Source organism: Balaenoptera musculus, chromosome 6 (genome assembly GCF_009873245.2).
Source record: "Balaenoptera musculus isolate JJ_BM4_2016_0621 chromosome 6, mBalMus1.pri.v3, whole genome shotgun sequence".
Taxonomy (NCBI): Eukaryota; Metazoa; Chordata; class Mammalia; order Artiodactyla; family Balaenopteridae; genus Balaenoptera; species Balaenoptera musculus.
In genome coordinates, this window is record NC_045790.1 from 7467705 (window position 1) to 7486403 (window position 18699).

An 18699-nucleotide genomic window follows, 5' to 3' on the forward strand; every position below is an offset into this window, starting at 1 on the left:
TCTAATGACAAAGGTAGGAAACAAAAGTTACAATGAAGTAGGCTGAGAAAAAAAAAAGGGAATCAATACCATTAAGAACACCTGCCCTGGGACTTCCCTGGTGGTGCAGTGGTTAAGACTCAGCGCTCCCAATGCAGGGGGCCCAGGTTCAGTACCTGGTCCGGGAACTAGATCCCACGTGCATGCCACAACTAAGAGTTCGCATGCCACAACTAAGGGGCCCTTGAGCCCAATTAAGGAGCCCGCCTGCCGCAACTAAGACCCAACGCAACCAATTAAATAAATAAATAAATATTAAAAAAAAGAAGAAGAAGAACACCTGCCCTTTCAAGAAGCTTAGCTGTGAAGGAAAGGAGAGGGAGCGGGGAGGCAGAGAGAGCTGAAGCCCAGGAGGAGTTAGGATGTGCCCGCTGTCTGCAGGGACTGACCTGAGCACAGATATACACCGAGAGGCAGGGGCGGGGGAGAAAGGCGGAGGAGCTCAGGCAAGAGGGCAGGAGGGAAAGAGTGCTTAGATGGGGGTCAGGACACAGACAAAAGTGCAGCGAGTTCAGACATCCAATCCCAAGTTCACAGCATGCAATCCCAAGTTCACAGCATCCAATCCCGAGTTCACAGCATCCAAACCCAAATTCACAGCATCCAATTCCACACTTGCTCACAGGGTTAAATGCACAGTTGGCTGAGAACGAGGTGGGGAGCTAGAGCCATGCTCTTCAAACTGTGTTCACAGGCGCCACCTGGGCATCCTGCTATGGGCACATTCTGACTCAAGGACTGAAACGCTCACACGCCGGCAGGGGACGCAGAAGCCGGGCGGAGGACCACACTCTGAGTCACAAGGACCCACAGGGACTGAGAGTACGGCGCCGTTCTAGACCGACCACAGCCAAAAGGGAAGCTCCGCCCGCTTGAAAAAGTTGGCCCTTGCCAAGGAATCATCTTCGGCAGAGAAGGAAATCAAAGTTTCTGGCTGTTTGCCTGAGCATTTGTTTCTGTCCCAGAATAGCTGGTTGAGCTTCTCACCAGCTGCCAGGTAGCCAGACTGGTTTCCAGCTGAGGCTGCGCCAGAGGATGAGGGCCTGAGGAGCAGCTCCCCCTGCTCAGAGGATCCAGCCTTCGCTCCACCTCGTCCTTTACACCTTAGAGTTGCAAGAGGAGAACTCTGAAGTCCCCTGCAGGTGCGTTACTGCTACAACCAGGGACCTGAGGGGTAAATGTCTTCCCGTCTTACTGCAAAGGACAGACGTGCTCAGTGAGGAGACACAGGAGTAGAGTTAACCTCTGGCCACCAGCAAAATGCCTGACAACCTGGGGACTTCATACAAAAAGCCTTCATTTGAAATTGTATTGACAAAATGTCCTTGGGCTCCCCTGGTGGCGCAGTGGTTAACAATCCGCCTGCCAATGCAAGGGACACGGGTTCGAGCCCAGGTCTGGGAAGATCCCACATGCCACGGAGCAACTAAGCCTGTGCGCCACAACTACTGAGCCGGCACTCTAGAGCCCGAGAGCCACAACTACTGAAGCCTGTGCTCCACAACAAGAGAAGCCACCACAATGAGAAGCCCGTGCACTGCAACGAAGAGTAGCCCCCGCTCGCCGCAACTAGAGAAAGCCCACGCGCAGCAACGAAGACCCAATGCAGCCAAAAAAAAAAGTCTTTAAGGCTGATATTAAAACCATTATCACTTTCTATTACTTGAGACTTAGAAATTTTCAGTTTTTTGAGTCCAATCAACTTATTAGTATTTCCTCCAAAATACCCTGAGTTTCACTAGAGTAGCTTTATATACTTTAAAAAAATATATTCATTTATTTATTTGGCTGCGCCGGGTCTTAGTTGCGGCGTGTGGGATCTTCGTTGCCACGTGTGGGATCTTCGCTGCGGCATGCAGGATCTTTTGGTTGCGGCATGCGTGTGGGATCTAGTTCCCTGACCAGGGATCAAACCCGGGCTCCCTGGATTGGGACCGTGGAGTCTTAACCACTGGACCACCAGGGAAGTCCCTAGAGTAATTTTAAACAAAATAATTCATGCCCTAGATCAGAGGTCAGCAAACTTTTCCTTAAAGGTCCAAGAAAGTATTTTCAGCTTTGTGGGCCCCCTCTGTTACAGCCACTCAGCTCTGCTGCTGCAGAGCCCTGAGAAGCCACGGACAATACGGAAACAAATGGGCATGGCTATGTCCTAATAAAAAGGCATTTACAAAATCAGGGGGTCAGCCAGCCCTGCCCTAAATCAAACTGTGAATCACGACTGTAGCCTGCCCAGCCCTGCCCTAAATCAAACTGTGAATCACAACTAGGATTTAATTCCAGTAGTGAAGGAAAATACCTAATACAGTCTGAAGTTTAATATAGTAATGGAACTGCCTACCACAGTTTTTAAAACATTGTTTTCTAAAATCAGTGATCAGAATAAAACTGCAAAACTAAAATTGCTCTGAACTACAAACCATATAGAATGTTTCTAATTTACATAAAATGGAGAAACAGTGCCTAAAAAAGGCACTATTCTGTTTAGAAAGGGTAATTCAAGCCCTTAGAATCGTGGTGAACAGTGTAGGCTCTGAAGTCAGCCAGACCTGGGTCCAAACTCTGGCCCCAGCCATGGGGTTAGGGCCTCAAACTTCCCTGACATTAATAGTATCCACCTATTTGGCTGCTATGCCAAGCACAGAGTATGCCCCAAATAAGTGCTGGCTAAACAGTGAACCCCAATTTCCCGAGTCTTGTCAGTAGCAGTTTTTTGGTCAATGGCTGAACATATTCATCTAGTCAGTAAAAGAAGTTTAGGATTTTTAAAAAATCTGATTTTTCTCTTACACCTTCTATAGGTGCCTCAGGCAGAAATGCTGAGGTGCAAAACTTGGCAGGTGCAAGACAGGGAGGAAATACAAGGAGAAGGTGCAATATGCGATGGCAATCAGAGGAAAGAGTTGTTCTGTAGAATTCTGTTCAGGTGAAACTGCTGTTACAAATCTCGTCCCTGTCAAAGCATAACCCGGGGTCTGGAGGCATCAGAAAACCAGGGGCAGCAGTGACCCGTGGGAGGGGGAGCCTGTGTTTTCATCTACTTCTGCAGGATTTCAATCTTCAGTAAGAACCAACCTAAGGATCTCGGGTGTCTACACACCAGACGGCAGGAGCCACTCACACCCCAGCGTGACAACCAAAAATGTCTCCACACATTGCCAAGTGTCCCCCAGGGGAGGGGGAAGCCAAGTCACCTCCATCTGAGAAGCCCTGCTCCAGGGCCTGGCGAGTAGAGTTCTAGCCTCTAAGAAAAAGTTCTTTTGAACCGAGTCATGTATTACACCCTCCAGAGTTGGAGATTGGACTAGAACAAGTACGTTCTGTTTTACAGGATGGTTTGGGCATCTGAAATGAGATCTGCATTAGAAAATTTAGAAATAGTTGCAGCTTGATGGTTTTCCTTTGCTAAATTCCCTACGATGGTTTCTCAACTGAGGTGCCTGCCATAGTGGAAAGCACTGGACCGGGTGCCGGGAGTGCGGCCCGGGGTCCCGGATCCACTCAGTCAGACGCTGCGTCAGCAGCCAGAGCCTCGGCTTCACACGCCTCAGCCGTGAGACAAGAAGCCTGGCTGGCCTCTAACTTCATCTTCCAGCTCAGAAAATGTGATTCTCCTGGGAGCACCATCCTAAGGCCTGGCTTCCTCTATCCCCTCTGACCAGGGTACCGGGCAGCGCCCAACGGTCGGCTCTCTGTGCCTATTCTTCCAAATAAAGGACCCCAACCCGTCCAACACCAAGGCCGTAACACTGTGAGCTGTTAAGATCATCTAATATCCAAATATGAAACGTTTAAAGAGTGATATTATTAAATGAAAGCCCACCTCTTCCATGTACTGGTGTATTATAGCTTTCACAGCTGGCATGTTGGTGGCATCCATCATCAGGGTGACTGCTTGCCCTTTTCGTATCTTCACCACCCCTTTGAATACCTGCTGATTATTATAACAGGCAGCCAAAGTGGCAATGGCCATGACCTACAGATAATGAGAGAGAGAGAAAACACTAATTCATCTCATTTCATGAAACGAAGTGAGAAATTGCACTGTAAGCGATCATCATGAGAAGGGAAGAGAACCTTCGGGAGAAAGTGCCAAAGGGCTAAGATGCAACTAACCAAGAGAAAATACCCATAAACAAAGCATGTCAAGACTTCTCCCTTTCCCACGTTTCCCTTTCTCAGCAAAACACAGAATCAACTGCCCTTTGCAGTCTTGAATAATTCTATAGTTTAGTCACGATATTTCCTTTTTATTTGGAAAAAACAAACACAAGCCAATGTAACATTTTCCATGCTGGGGCAATGGGTTATTAGATCTGAAAAATAGATATTCCAAAAAAACATCTGGAAAGTTTTTTCTATTTTGTTTTTTCTCCCTATTTTTCCTACAATGAACATAATCATTATACATTAAAAAAAAAAGTAGCATGGGGGTGGCAGGGGACAAAAGAAAGGGGGCCGTGTAGTTTCCGATGCTCAAAGGTAAATTATTTCTAGGACAGATGGAAACATAAGTTTGGCATAAAGAGTTTAGTTCCATCAACTAGTCAGATTGGTCATTAGAACAAGATGAAACCAAGTTTCCAAATCAGTTAAATCTTAGAACTTTCTTCATTTTGAGTTAAAAACGGAAATAACTGGTAAAGGCATTTAAAAAGTGTAAGCTCCTAGGTCCACAGGATCAGGTTCTGTTATCCCAAGATCTGGGAAAAGGACAGCCAAAATTAGGTGCTTAAATAAGACTTTTTAGTAACAGCTTCACCTGTGTTTCACCCAGCACTCCTCATAAATCTGACTCAAAGCCCTAGATTTAACTGTGAGGATAAGCATCAAACTAACTCGTTTAGGAAAAAAAGGGTTCTAGAAGGTTCTGGAAAGAAGCAGGCTTAACCTCAAGGTTGACCTGAGTGTGATGGCCATGGGGCAGAGGGGAGGTGCTGTGAACGTGCCTGCCCCTGGCAGAAGAAAATACACCAGAGTCATTTTTTAAGGAACCACATTCCTGAATACACAGACCAAACAGCACGCACATTCCAGGCGTGCCATCCCCAGCACAGCACCCCGACCCCTCGGCCTCCCCGGTCCTCACCTGTGGAATCGCACAGAAGTTGAATATGCTCTGGTTTCTAAGTCGTGAAAGGTAAGTGATGACGTCAGGGATGTGGTGCAGCGTGCTGGCTATGAGCTCATTCAGGCACTGCACGGCCAAGTCCACGTTCTCTGGCTTGGCAAAGTCACCCAGCTTGTTCACATACTTGCTCCAAGCCTAGGCGGATAAGAAGATCGAAAGACAAGTCAGCACATGCGCAGGGGAACAGTGTACGAGTCACATGAAAGGATCTTTGTGTGTAAGAACTATGATATACAAAGCCTTTCTTAGCTGCTGCCTCATCTTTCACCAAGACCAAGTCCGTTTTAACCTCTATGCAATGTCTATTATGACTACAATCAAGATCTAATCATAATCAAGAGTAATTTAAGTATTTGGGCAAGTGTCCCTTTGGGACAATTAGTGCAGCATGTACTGAGCAATACTTTGATGACCTCAGGCCAAAGAGCCCTCCTGTTATTTGCAAGGCATTGGTCTATTCCTGAAAAAATAACCAGCTATAACGAAATCAGCTACAACGGCACTGCAAGCTAAACATTAAACATTCTCAAGACGGCCAAGGCCTCAAAATAATTAATGATTAACATTACATTCCCAGTTCTGATAAGAACACTGCTGAACAAGCGTATCTGGGGAAATGAGCTGAGTCTCTACTGTAAGAACATTACCTCCTTGACCTTAGTGACCTGAAAATGAAATAACAGCCTCAACTCCAACAACAGAATTGGTTTGATGATCTTTAATAGTATTTAGAGGATTCTCTGAAGCTAGCAAATAATTTACTTTTATCCTTGGGTATTCTTTATACACTCCCCAAAATAAATGACTAGGCCTAAAAGGACTAAGAGATTCTATGGAAAGTCACATTTGTTATCCATTCTTAATTTGCACCTAAACCCACTCAGACTGCTGGTACTAGATCGTCCTGCAGAACCTGGAGAAAAACGTTAATGAGCGCCTACGTATCCATCCACCAGCTTCAACAGTTACTGACACTTGGCCAATCTTGTTCCAGCTATACAGCCCCAGCCCCAAAATTATTTTAAATTAAAGCCCTAATATATCATTTTATCCACAAATACTTCATTATTAATATCTAAAAGACTAGGAACCTTTCTTGTACATATATCTTATCACAACTAAAAGTTAATGATAAATATTTAATACAAATTATCCAATTAGCAGTCGTATTAGCCCACTGTCTAATTTTTTTTCCACTTGGTTCTTCCAGTAAGTACCTAAACAAGATTCAAATGTTGCATCTGGTTGATGTCACACAGGTCTCGCTGCTCAGTTTTTATCTCACCCCCAATGTGGGCCCAATCCTGGAAGAGAATCCTGACTGGTCTGTGTCCACGTCCAGTTCAAGGGGGCCAATGCACTCCAGCTCCTCCAGGCTTTCCCATGGCCCCGTGGACTCGCCCACAGCCAGAGAAGGAACACCCATTCCTGTTTCACCTGCTCTTCTCAAACGGGTCCATCCACAGTCTACTCCTGCTCTCAGGTCTGAGACCCCCTGTAGCCACCTTGGCTCTGTCCTGCACAGGTTCTGCAGGTTTTGTTTCGGAGCTGGTGTTTGTCTGCACCTATTTGTGTTTTGGAGTTCCTGGGGATGCTTTGGTCACTTGTGCTTCTGGACATGCTATCCATTGTTTTGGGTACATCTGTTTCAGTTTTTTGGTGAGTTTTTTTTCTTTTTTTTGGTGAGAATCTGGGAAAATCCAAACACTATGATGCTGCCACCATCACAGTTTTGCAAAATCCAGAATTCCAGCTAATAAACGCAGGAAGGATGACAGAATTAGGATAGCACTATTTAGCACCTCCACTGATAATGGATCTAGGCAGTGACCACCAAGGAGGAGAAAAAGAACCCATAACGTATACGGAAAAGAAAAGTAAGTTATGATTAGATTTTCAACAGCCAGTCTTAAAGCAGGAGAACATGGAGTAACACATTTAAGAAACTCGAAAATGTGAGCTAAAAACTTTATATCCAGAAAAAGTGACCTTGAAGCATAAAGGACAAACTATTACCAACATGTATAAACATAGGGAAGTATTGTTCTTTTTTTTCTTCAAAATTCATAAATATTAATGGACCACCCTGGTGGTGCAGTGGTTAAGAATCCACCTGCCAATGCAGGCGACATGGGTTCAAGCCCTAGTCCGAGAAGATCCCACATGCCACGGAGCAACTAAGCCCGTGCGCCACAACTACTGAGCCTGCGCTCTAGAGCCCGCGAGCCACAGCTTTCTCTAGTTGCAGTGAGTGGAGGCTACTCTTTGTTGCGGTGTGTGGGCTTCTTGTTGCGTTGGCTTCTCTTGTTGTGGAGCACAGGCTCTAGGCGTGCAGGCTTCAGTAGTTGTGGCATGTGGGCTCAGTAGTTGTGGCTCTCGGTAAATATTTTAGATTTAAAACTAAATACATACGACGACCACTCCGAGAGCAATGACCGCCCCGAGTGCCCAAGTGTGCTCTGGAGGCACCACTTCCCATTAACAGAAAGCTCAGGCTTCTTCAAGAGCTGGGTGAGCCCAAATCCCAGTCAAAAAATGTACAAAATGAGCTTGGAACATCTTGACATACCAAATGGCAAGGCAGCTATCAAAGACTATTAGGGTCCCATCAAGGGGACTCAGGAGCCACTTGAACCTCTTTCTACAACTCTTAGTAGATGGAGCTAGAATTTTCTAAGAGAAACGATATCATGAGTTCATACTGATATTTCCAATCCAGTTTAGGATCTCTGGAGTTTTTGCTTAACTTCAGTGTTTTCTATCTTTTCAACTTTTATTTTAGACTGAAAATCTTGCTTCCTAATGATATGAACAAAATTATCTATTTTCTTTATGCTGTAAAGTTTCTATAATAGTTTCAAAATTATTCACAACATAATTACTGAAAACTTTATTCCTTTCTGGTTCATCCTTCCATTTGAACTACACATACTGCTACGCACCTTGCTTTTTTCACTTAGTAATACAACCTGGAGCTCACTCCACAGTACAATCGTTCCTTTGGTGCTCCACCGCGTGGATAGACCATAGTTCATTCACTCCGTCCGTACGGACGGACATCTGAGTCGTTTATAAACTGTAACTATTACAAACAATGGCTGCGGTCAGTAACCTCCCACAGCTGTCACTGGCCAAGCTTACGCTCACCCCCCACATGGGAGCACCCATTTCCCCAGCATGGCTTACGGCTTATCAAACTTCCAACATTCTGCCAATCTGATGCAGGAAATGGTATCTCAGGATCGTTTTTTGTTGTTGTTAAGCTGCTTGAACTGACATTTACTAAGCACTCTGTGCTAGAAGTTTTTCTCATTTTATTCACACCACTGCCTGGTGGTATATAAACTATTCTATCGTATAGAAGAGTGGGGAGTGAAGCACATGCAGGGATGCAGAGCCTCGTCTGAAAGGCAGTGTGGTTTCCTGGACAGGCACCGGGCTGCAACCCAGGAGACAGAAGCTTCCCTTCTGGGAGTCCTGAGATGAGCCCCTTCCCTTCTCTGAGCCTTGGTGTCAAAGGCGGGGTCGTCAAGAGCTGCTTCTCGACCTCGACCTCACTGCACACCACAGTCACCTGGGAGGCTTGAAAACCTGTGATGTCTGAGGTCAGGGGAGGTTTAATGTGAATTTCACCTATCAGGAGTAAGGTTGATCACCTTCCCAGATGTTTAAGGATCATTTGCATCTTTCTTTCTGTGAACTACCTGTTCTTATCCCTTTACCCATTTTTTCTGTGCAGTTGGTCTTTTACTTAACTTTTGGCAGTTCTTTTAATATTAGGAATATTAACTCTTTATCTGCAGTATAAATTCCAAATATTTTTTTCCACCTTCTCACCTGCCTTTTTTCACCTTAAAAGCACTTGGTTCTAGGAAACCATTTTTTTTAAAATAAATAAATAAATTTATTTATTTATTTTTGGCTGCATTGGGTCTTCATTGTTGTGCATGGGCTTTTCTCTAGTTGCAGCGAGCAGGGGCTACTCTTGGTTGCGGTGCGTGGGCTTCTCATTGCGGTGGCTTCTCTTGTTGCGGAGCACGGGCTCTAAAGCGCAGGCTCAGTAGTTGTGGCGCACGGGCTTAGTTGCTCCGCGGCATGTGGGGTCTTCCCAGACCAGGGCTCGAACCCGTGTCCCCTGCACTGGCAGGCGGATTCTTAACCACTGCGTCACCAGGGAAGTCCCTAGGATATCATTTTATGGATTAAAACAAAAGGTAAATGCTGGAGTAAAATCAGGAGATAGTCATAAGATTTCCTAGCTTTCCTTCTGAATAAAATCAATGTCAGGGGCTTCCCTGGGGGCGCAGTGGTTGAGAATCTGCCTGCCAATGCAGGGGACGCGGGCTCGAGCCCTGGTCTGGGAAGATCCCACATGCCGCGGAGCAGCTGGGCCCGTGAGCCACAACTACTGAGCCTGCGCGTCTGGAGCCTGTGCTCCGCAACAAGAGAGGCCGCAGCAGTGAGAGGCCCACGCACCGCGATGAGGAGTGGCCCCCGCTCGCCGCAACTAGAGAAAGCCCTCGCACAGAAACGAAGACCCAACACAGCCAAAAATAAATAAATTAATTAATTAATTAAAAAAAAAAATCAATGTCAAATCCCTTCCTTTCCCTGTCCATTTTAAATTAAGTCAAAGATCCACTCTTGTCTCTGATAATGAACATCTGTAGTGGGTGCCCATCTGGTGCCCCTTCTTGCCACCGAGTCCTTCTTTCTTGGGGGAAATCCATTCTACATGTGTGGGCAGACATACTCCAGGTCTAGACTGAGTGCTCAACGCTCTGGCTACTAACTGATTAAGAGATGGGCATAGGAACCAAGCCTGTGAGTGAGTCATGGGACGTTACACCCACCAGTGGACAAAGCCTGTCCAAGAGGAAAGGGGACAGAGCCTTATTACACAGTCTGAATCCCTGGGTGCAGCCCGTCCCCCTGAAGCAATCTAAATCCTAACCTCGTCTACACCGTCTCCTATGCTGTCTAAGGGAGCCTGATTTGTGTTTCTGTCACTTGCAACCAGAAGGGTTTAATGTTTTGTTGTCAGAGAGCATTCAAAATTATTTCTCCCCAAATCCCCTGAACCTATTACCTCTTGAGGCCAAAACTCTCTTCCTTCTCGCTGGTCTTCCAGATAATCACGGATGATGTTTGTTTTCTGCAGAAACAGGCCCATAGAGTTGGCAAGCTCTGTGTCTTCACCAATTAAGGGATCTTCTAACTCTGAGGCCGAGAACAGACGAGAAAGGCCAATTCCCACCAGCCCAGCAACATAGTGACAGTACTGTAAAAGATGATTTTTAAAGTACTTTAATAATGAAACTTCTACTAAAACAGAAATGCCAGAGATCATTAGCTACAAAAAACCAGGTTCCAAAAAGAATGTAAAAGATCTCATTTTGCTTAAAAAAACCACATTATACACCATGTACATGTAAGGAGTAAAAAACATTCCAAGAAGGATATGCACAAAAGACTTAACAAAAGTGATCTTTGGCTCATGTGATGTTTCTATTTATTTATTTATTTTTTTTACTGTATTTTCTATATCTGTACAATGCACATGCACTGCTTCTAGAATAAAAGGTTATTGAAAAAATAAACTAGTACAGTAAACTTTTTGATATCCCAAATTGGGAGTGAACGCCATGAGGGAATAAGGAATATTATAACAGAAACTAGAATACTAAGTAGAATTTAATCTTGAAGACATTTTAAGATCTTGCAGTGTCTCAAAATCCTCATTATGTAAAAGAACATAGTGGTAGCACCTTGTTTTTTTACATAACAAAGATGTGTTTTATTTATTTATTTTTTAAATATACTTTCCTAAGTTATTCACTCCTTTTTTTTTTTAATTTTTAATTAATTAATTTATTTAGGCTGCACTGGGTCTTAGTTGCGACACTCGGGATCTTCAGTTGTGGCACGCAGGATCTTTGGTTGCGGCATGCAGACTTCTTAGTTGCGGCATGCATGTGGGATCTAGCTCCCTGACCAGAGTTCGAACCCGGGTCCCCTGCAGTGGGAGCGTGGAGTCTTACCCACTGGACCACCAGGGAAGTCCCCAAGGATGTGTTTTAAGCATGCTGCATATTCGGTCCTCACAAACATCTTCTGGGGCACATTCAATAATTATCACCATTGTGCAGATGCAGAAACTGAGGCACAGAGACGTCACTTAACTTGCACAAGATCACTCATCTGGTAAGTCAGAGGCCAGGGATTCTCAGCCAAGCCGTATGGCTTCAGAGGCAGGGTTTAACAACTTTGCTAAAACTCTGCCTTTCTCTCAAATGAAATCTGAGTAAATGTAAATCTTAATTGTCAAAGAAGTTTTTTTCTACACAAGTGGTTTGTCAAAGCTGTCCTCCCCGGAGAAGAGTATTTCAAGACAACTCAATGGAATACTCTTTGTTTTTAAATTGAAATACAGTTGATTTACAATACTGTATTACTTAAAGCAATACGTTTATAAAATGAATGTCCATTAGACAACTTAAGAAGTGAAAAGGAGTTAAAGAAGGTACCCTCTGCAGCAGAGTTAGGCAAAGACCAGAGTAGAGAGTGTCTCTGGTTGAAAGTAATACAGGGCTTCCCTGGTGGTGCAGTGGTTAAGAATCCGCCTTCCAATGCAGGGGACAAGGGTTCGAGCCCTGGTCTGGAAAGATCCCACATGCCGCGGGGCAACTAAGCCCATGCGCCACAACTACTGAGCCTGCGTGCTACGGCTACTGAAGCCCGCACACCTAGAGCCCGTGCTGTGCAACGAGAAGCCACCGCAGTGAGAAGCCCGCGCACCACAACGAAGAGTAGCCCCCGCTCGCTGCAACTAGAGAAAGCCCGCGTGCAGCAACAAAGACCCAACGCAGCCAAAAATAAATAAATTAATTATTTTAAAAAAGGAAAGTAATACAAAGTCACAGACTCATCAAGAGGTACGATGAAATGATAGAAAAAGCACTTGAAATATGTTCTAGGAGAGGAAGGATCTGGAAAGAGTAAAGATATGCTGAAATCAGAGAGAAAGCAGCTGTGGACAACAAATTTTTAAAAGACTTACTAGAAATTAATAAAAGCATTACATATTACATTACAACACCCACATTGCTGTCCAAGGAAAAGTATATTTTATGTTAAGATAACAGTTCTTTGGGTAGAAATACTCCTAGAATGGAGGTATTCATTTTCCTCTAAAGTTGAAGGAAAAGAAAAATCTTTACACAAGTATTCAGTTTTATCTGATCAGAACTTCTATTCAACAGCCTATAATTAAGTTTCCTGAATAGATCTGCACAGCAGAAAAGGAAGTTACTGTGCTGATAACGAGCGCGGTTCGTGGCCAGGAGTTTCGGCTTTAACTTTAAATTCATAAACCGATATTCCAGCAGCAGCTCCACTCACACCAACTTGTGGAGCATAAACCACCAGTTCCAAAGATGCTGTCATCAAGTTTTGAGTCGTGAACAATGAAGGGGCCAGACCTTGGACCTACACTCACTCCATGAATGTGCTGTAGCATCTCTTTTGGGATCCTAACCTAAACACTATTAGAGACACAAAATATGTACATAATTTAGACGTTTAAAATGTCTCTGCTTCCACTGAGGTGACGAGTAAGCCTCACAGAGGCCATTCCCATGGAAAATGGGCAAGACCCCCTCCCCTCCTATCTTGTATTTGGAGTCAAGTTTAGTCCCCATAGTCAATTACGTCACTTTGTCCAGAAAAGCACGCTCTCCCCAACCCCTGGCCAACGTCCTTCACAGCTGCTGGTCAGGGATAACCTCTGGTCAAATGAAAGCCAGTGTAATTTTATCTGCCACATCATCTGCTCTCACAGCCCTTTCCAGCTGCTCTGTCCCTAGAGGAAAACAACCTGGGCCCCCCAGGGGCTCCTGCAGTGTACCTCCACGTATGTGCATCTACAAGCACCGTAAAAAGAGGTAGGCGGACGTCAAGAAACCTGGAACCTCTCACATCGTCTTATTTCTATGAAAAGATGATGGGGAAGGAGGAGTGGGTATTAGAAAGGCACTCACTCCTCAGCGTAATGCAACTATGATCCAAGTTAGTGCCTTGGGATCCTCGTGAACCGTTTTGTTTCTGAGGAAACAGACACAGAATATAATTTAACAGTCTGATACCTACTCCTAAGTAAATGGGGCCAAGGTGGCACTGAATTTAAAAGTAAGCTCGTGGGGACTCCCTGGTGGTCCAGTGGCTAAGACTCTGCGCTCCCAATGCAGGGGGCTTGAGCTCGATCCCTGGTTGGGGAACTAGATCCCACATGCCACAACTAAAGACCCAGCATGCCGCAAGTGAGACCCAGCACAGCCTAAATAAAGAAATGTTAAAAACAAAAAGAAACCCAAATTTCATTTTAAAAAAAGTAAGCTTGTGTTATGAAGGAACTGGAAATGACTCAGAAACACACAGGCGTGCTCAGTAAAGAAAAATAGAAGACACATTTTTTTTTTTTTTAATTTTGTTTTAAAGAATTTCACTTTATTTATTTATTTATTTATTTATTTATTTTTGGCTGTGTTGGGTCATTGTTTCTGTGCGAGGGCTTTCTCTAGTTGCGGCAAGCAGGGGCTACTCTTCATCGCGGTGCGCGGGCCTCTCACTATCGCAGCCTCTCGTTGCGGAGCACAGGCTCCAGACGCGCAGGCTCAGTAGTTGTGGCACACGGGCTTAGTTGCTCCGCGGCATGTGGGATCTTCCCAGACCAGGGCTCGAACCCGTGTCCCCTGCATTGGCAGGCAGATTCTCAACCACTGCGCCGCCAGGGAAGCCCCGACACATTTTAAGATGTGAAAACTACTGATGTCTCTATATTACATGCAATAATTTGGTCACTAACCTCAAATTTCACAGCAAGTCAGAGACACTTTCATCAGCTTGATGTTTGCACCTCTGGGACGAGTTATATCTGCTTTGGCCTAACTCAGTGGTCCCCAACCTTTCTGGCACCAGGGACCGGTTTCATGGAAGACAGTTTTTCCACGGACAGAGTGGGGGGTTGTGGGGGATGGCTCAGGCGGTAATGCGAGCGATGGAGAGCAGAAGATGAGGTTTCGCTCGCTCGCCCGCCGCTCACCTCCTGCTGTGCGGCCCGGTTCCTAACAGGCTGCGGACCGATACCGGTCCATGGCCCAGGGGTTGGGGACCCCTGGCCTAACTTGACGATAAGCTCTCCAGAGCAAGGATTATTCCAGGTATGACTACACGTAAGCCTCTATTAAGTGTTTATGTGGAGACACTACAGCTGGGCTGTGAAACCCCCCCTTGTCCCTCGGCCCGAATATCATGGTGAGCACTGCCAGTTCATCAGTGCCACTCACACCGACAGTGCTCCACAGGGACACTAACCTTGTCCCACTCCCGTTCAGACGTCACACGCTTATCCAAAAACTCTGCCATCCCAAATCCCATCTTCCGGCAAATGTCAACAATCACTGTTTGGTATTTCTCAGCCAGATTTCGAAACTCCAGGGAGATCTGAAACGGAGGTCATAAAAAACAGAAAATATGAAATACGTTATTAAAACTGGGAACCAACAGGGTACCTACAGATCATAAAGCAAAGCAACAACAGAACTCATTAGGGAAGACTCCCAAACGATCCAGCTATAAGTCTAACATCTAGGTTATGCTAGCTTTCTACATATTGAATAATAAGTTCGGCAAATCTCATAAATATTAAAATAGAAGGGTACAGAAATGCTAAAGTTTCTAGACTCAAAAGAAGATTCAGGGAATTCCCTGGCGGTCCAGGGGTTAGGACTCCGAGCTCTCACTGCTGAGGGCCCAGGTTCGACGCCTGGTCAGGGAACTAAGATCCCACAAGCCTTGGGGCGCGGCCCAAAAAAAAAAACCAAAAAAAAAAAGAAGATTCATAGTCTTATCATACGCTCATCTTCCCACCTAATGAGAAATGAGATACTTCAACATAAAACTGGACATAAGTGTAATAAGCATTTTAGGAAGAATGGCTCATTTTCAGACAAGCCTCATGATAATGAAGATTCATTTGTGCAAACATGTCTTGGGTGCTTCCTATGCAACAAGCAGTGTTGTGGGCACTGGGACGCACAGCCGGGAGATGACCAGAAACTCCGCCCCCAGAGCCTATGTTCTAGCAAGGAGACCAGCCAACCACTGTCTATCCCCAGTTCCCGAATTCATGCCATGAAGCTACAGTGTCTCCCTACTATAAGGCTACACGTTCTGATTCCTTAAACAACTCAGTTCAGTTCAATCTGCGGCAGGCTATCCAACATTTTTTTTCATAGTCCAAGCTTTAATGTCGAAAAGTACTATTGATGTTTTTAAAAGTCACTGCTACTGTACAAGTATCTTGCTTAAGTTCAAAGAAGTGTCTGTAGGTTATCAAAATAAAATATACTGGGCTGGCCAAAAAGTTCGTTCGGGTTTTTCATCCCATCTTACGGAAAAACCAGAACGAACTTCTGGGCCAACCCAATAAAACACCATGAAACTTCTCAAATAATATGCCATCAACACACAATACTGAAAACAGTGAATAGACTTTGCTAAGCTTCCGAAGTGTGAGAAGTACCTGGTCTATGTTTTTACAGAAAGGCTAGAAAAACTCCCTCAGGAAACACCTAAATTTAAGGACCTGAGGGAAACCCAGAGGGCTGCCAGGCACTGAAGGGGTTCAGAAGCCTAAGATCCTTTAGGATTATTCTGATGAACATCAACTGTTAAACCCTCAAATTCCATAAAACCAATCTGATCTCTCCAGAACTGTTCTCTACAGAACAGCTGTTCCAAGACAAAGCCAAAAGGTAATTCCCACGTGGACTGAAGCAAACGAACACCTCTACCAAAGGTCATTTGAATCCCTGAATCTCCCGAGGACCTGGTCTTTCAACAGATCCCAGGCTGGGTCAGTTCTATTTATAAGAGGGGAAAGGCCAGCCAGCTGGGGGAGGAGCAGCTTAGGCTTGAAAACAAAGGCTCCAAAATAAACACTTCACTGCTGGATGTGAACCAACTTCAACTCTTCGGTACTTACTACATCATTATATAATTCAAAACATGAAAACAAAAATATCTAGGGAGGAGTGACCATGAAGAGCTCTCCGTTCTCCCAGAAACCTGAGGGAGGGTGGGGAGGGAGGGGTCCGACTCCCCCAGGCAGCTCTGCCCGCGAGGTCAGCCAGGAGGGGCTTTTCCTTGTCCCTCCACAGAATTCTGTTTCCCAGCTACAGTACACTTCTAGGTCCCGGGGTCACTCTCTAGTGATTCCAAGTATGAGAAGGAAGGACACCACGGGGAGTCCACTGGTACAATGGAGAAAGGCCAGCCCCAAAGCAGGGGCAAGGGGAGCATGTACACAGAAATCTCCCTGATTATAACCTTGGATGTTATGATCAAAACACTGGGTGTGGCTTTCCCTGGTGGCTCAGTGGATAAGAACCCACCTGCCAATGCAGGGGGACACGGGTTAGAGCCCTGGTCCGGAAGATCCACAGGCTTGTAGAGCCACTAAGCCGTGCGCCACAACTACTGAGCCCACGAGCCACAACTACTGAGCCTGCGTGCCTAGAGCCTGTGCTCCGCAACAAGAGAAGCCACCGCAATGAGAAGCCCGCGAACCACAACGAAGAGTAGCCCCCCGTGTGCCAAAGCTAGAGAAAGTCCTGCGCGCAGCAATGAAGACCCAACACAGCCAAAAAAAAAAAAAAAAACCACCAAAACAATGGGTGATGCTACCTTCACCTATGTGCAAAATTTTATTTTTAACCATTTTTTAAAGGGCCAGTAGAGTGTGCCAGGATTAAGCACAAGGGTCTGGATGTAGGCCTTCTGTGTTTGAATCCTGGTTCTGCCAACGTAAACTTCACAGGTGATTTCAGGCAAGGGGGCTTAAATCTCTCTGTCTCAATTTCCTTATCTATACACACGTTGATTAACAGTGTATCCCACATCCATTACATGTTAAAACTATAGTAATATTAAATAAAGCACATGATAAACCAAGAATGAAATACATTTCGTAAACTCACAGCTCAATAAATGTACGCTATTATTTGCCATTATCATTAAAAGTAAACCCCTTCTTATTTCTCAAGCTGTGTTTGGAGGTAGAGTTCTAAGACTACCAGTCTCCACTAGTACCAGGTGAAAAAAGATGTACTCTAATTTACCCCATAATATACAGTGAGTGCTTCTAGAAAGCTTAGTATCAACTAATGAGCACTGAAGCCTCATACAGCCCCAGGTCCATGTCAACGCTGCCCGGAGGCAGGCTTTAGAAGGCCCCGTGGAGGCTCAGCCCCACCTTCCACCGGGCCTGGGGCAAGAGCACAACGGTGGCCACACACCACGTGGCTCAAAATCTTAAAACCATCAAGCGAGCTAGTAACTTACCAAGTGCAGTATGTTCTCTTCTCCCGCCCTGACAAACATACCTTCACAACCACCTGGAAGACTGGGGTGTGAATTTAAAAATTCTTGGTCCCTCAGGCTTCTGTTCCAAAATTAAATAGTGCAGAGACTGCCAGGAGGAGGAATCTCACACTCGTGTGTAAGGACACCCCAGACAGCAGGGTCAAGCTTCACCCACGACCCTCCTGAAGAGCCGCCCTCGGGCCACGGGGCACGGTCACTGGTGCACAGCCCACCCTGGAGGGGACGGGCCCCAGGAAACGGACTGCAAGCCGGTGTGTGTGGGGTGTCTCAGGGAACTGGGGGCATGCAATCCCAGACCCCCAGAAGATGGTCTACAAGGGGAGCTGCACAAGCTCGGGGCAGGCACGCTCCCACGGCCCCCCTTGAGGGTGAGGTGGCCCAGAGGGGGCCCCTCTAAAGTGAGGGGCAGGAAGGGACTTCCCTGGCGGTCCAGTGGTTACGACTCTGGGCTCCCAATGCAGGGGGCACAGGTTCGAACCCTGGTTGGGGAACTAAGATCCCGCATGCCGCACTGAGCGGCCAAAAAGAAAAAAAAGATGGACTTAAAACAATAAATAAGTAAAGTGAGGGGAGGGGGAAGGGCCCTTCTTGCCCCCATCTGAGAGCAGTGCTGTGAGAGGGAGGCCCTCGCCCCAAACCCACAGTACACCTAACCCTCGGCAACCGGTTCACCCTTCAAACTGGAGCTGCTGGGACAGGCCAGCACACACACAAAGCGCTCCTGAAGGTGAGACAGGAGGCGTCTCCACACACTCCGCTCTCAAGCTGAACCACAGACGGACAGGACCGCCAATGCAAGTGTCTTAAAATTACACTTCCACAAAACACACAGCTTCGCGTATTTCATAATCACAAGGATGTAAAAGGTTAACAACAGCAAAGTAGCGATGCCTGCACTTTCTGTCCCCTTCACTCCACAGGACCAAGTCTCTGCTTCTGAGAGCGTAGCGCCTGTGCGCTGACCCTACGATCCAGTACAGCAAAAGAAGGATTTAGTCTTCACCTTGAACCCTTCCAGAACAAAGTGTCATTTTTATAAAGAAATAGACTCCGGTTTCATACGCACATTAGAATACTGTCTGAAA

At 45.8% G+C, this 18699-nt stretch overlaps 1 protein-coding gene across 5 annotated transcripts in view; it reads right to left on the reverse strand.

The window, feature by feature from the left end:
• The window catches only part of FDFT1 (farnesyl-diphosphate farnesyltransferase 1), a 36039-nt gene that overhangs the window by 3702 nt on the left and 13638 nt on the right, over positions 1–18699 (reverse strand). For 4 of the 5 annotated variants that reach the window (XM_036856089.1, XM_036856092.1, XM_036856088.1 and 1 more), the window contains 4 exons: positions 14543–14671; positions 10260–10451; positions 5129–5305; positions 3863–4015 (listed from right to left, as the gene is read on the reverse strand). In XM_036856089.1, the coding sequence (XP_036711984.1) occupies positions 3863–4015; positions 5129–5305; positions 10260–10451; positions 14543–14671 (651 nt within the window). The remainder of the gene's footprint in view (positions 1–3862; positions 4016–5128; positions 5306–10259; positions 10452–14542; positions 14672–18699) is intronic. The other variant, XM_036856091.1, reaches the window with a different exon arrangement.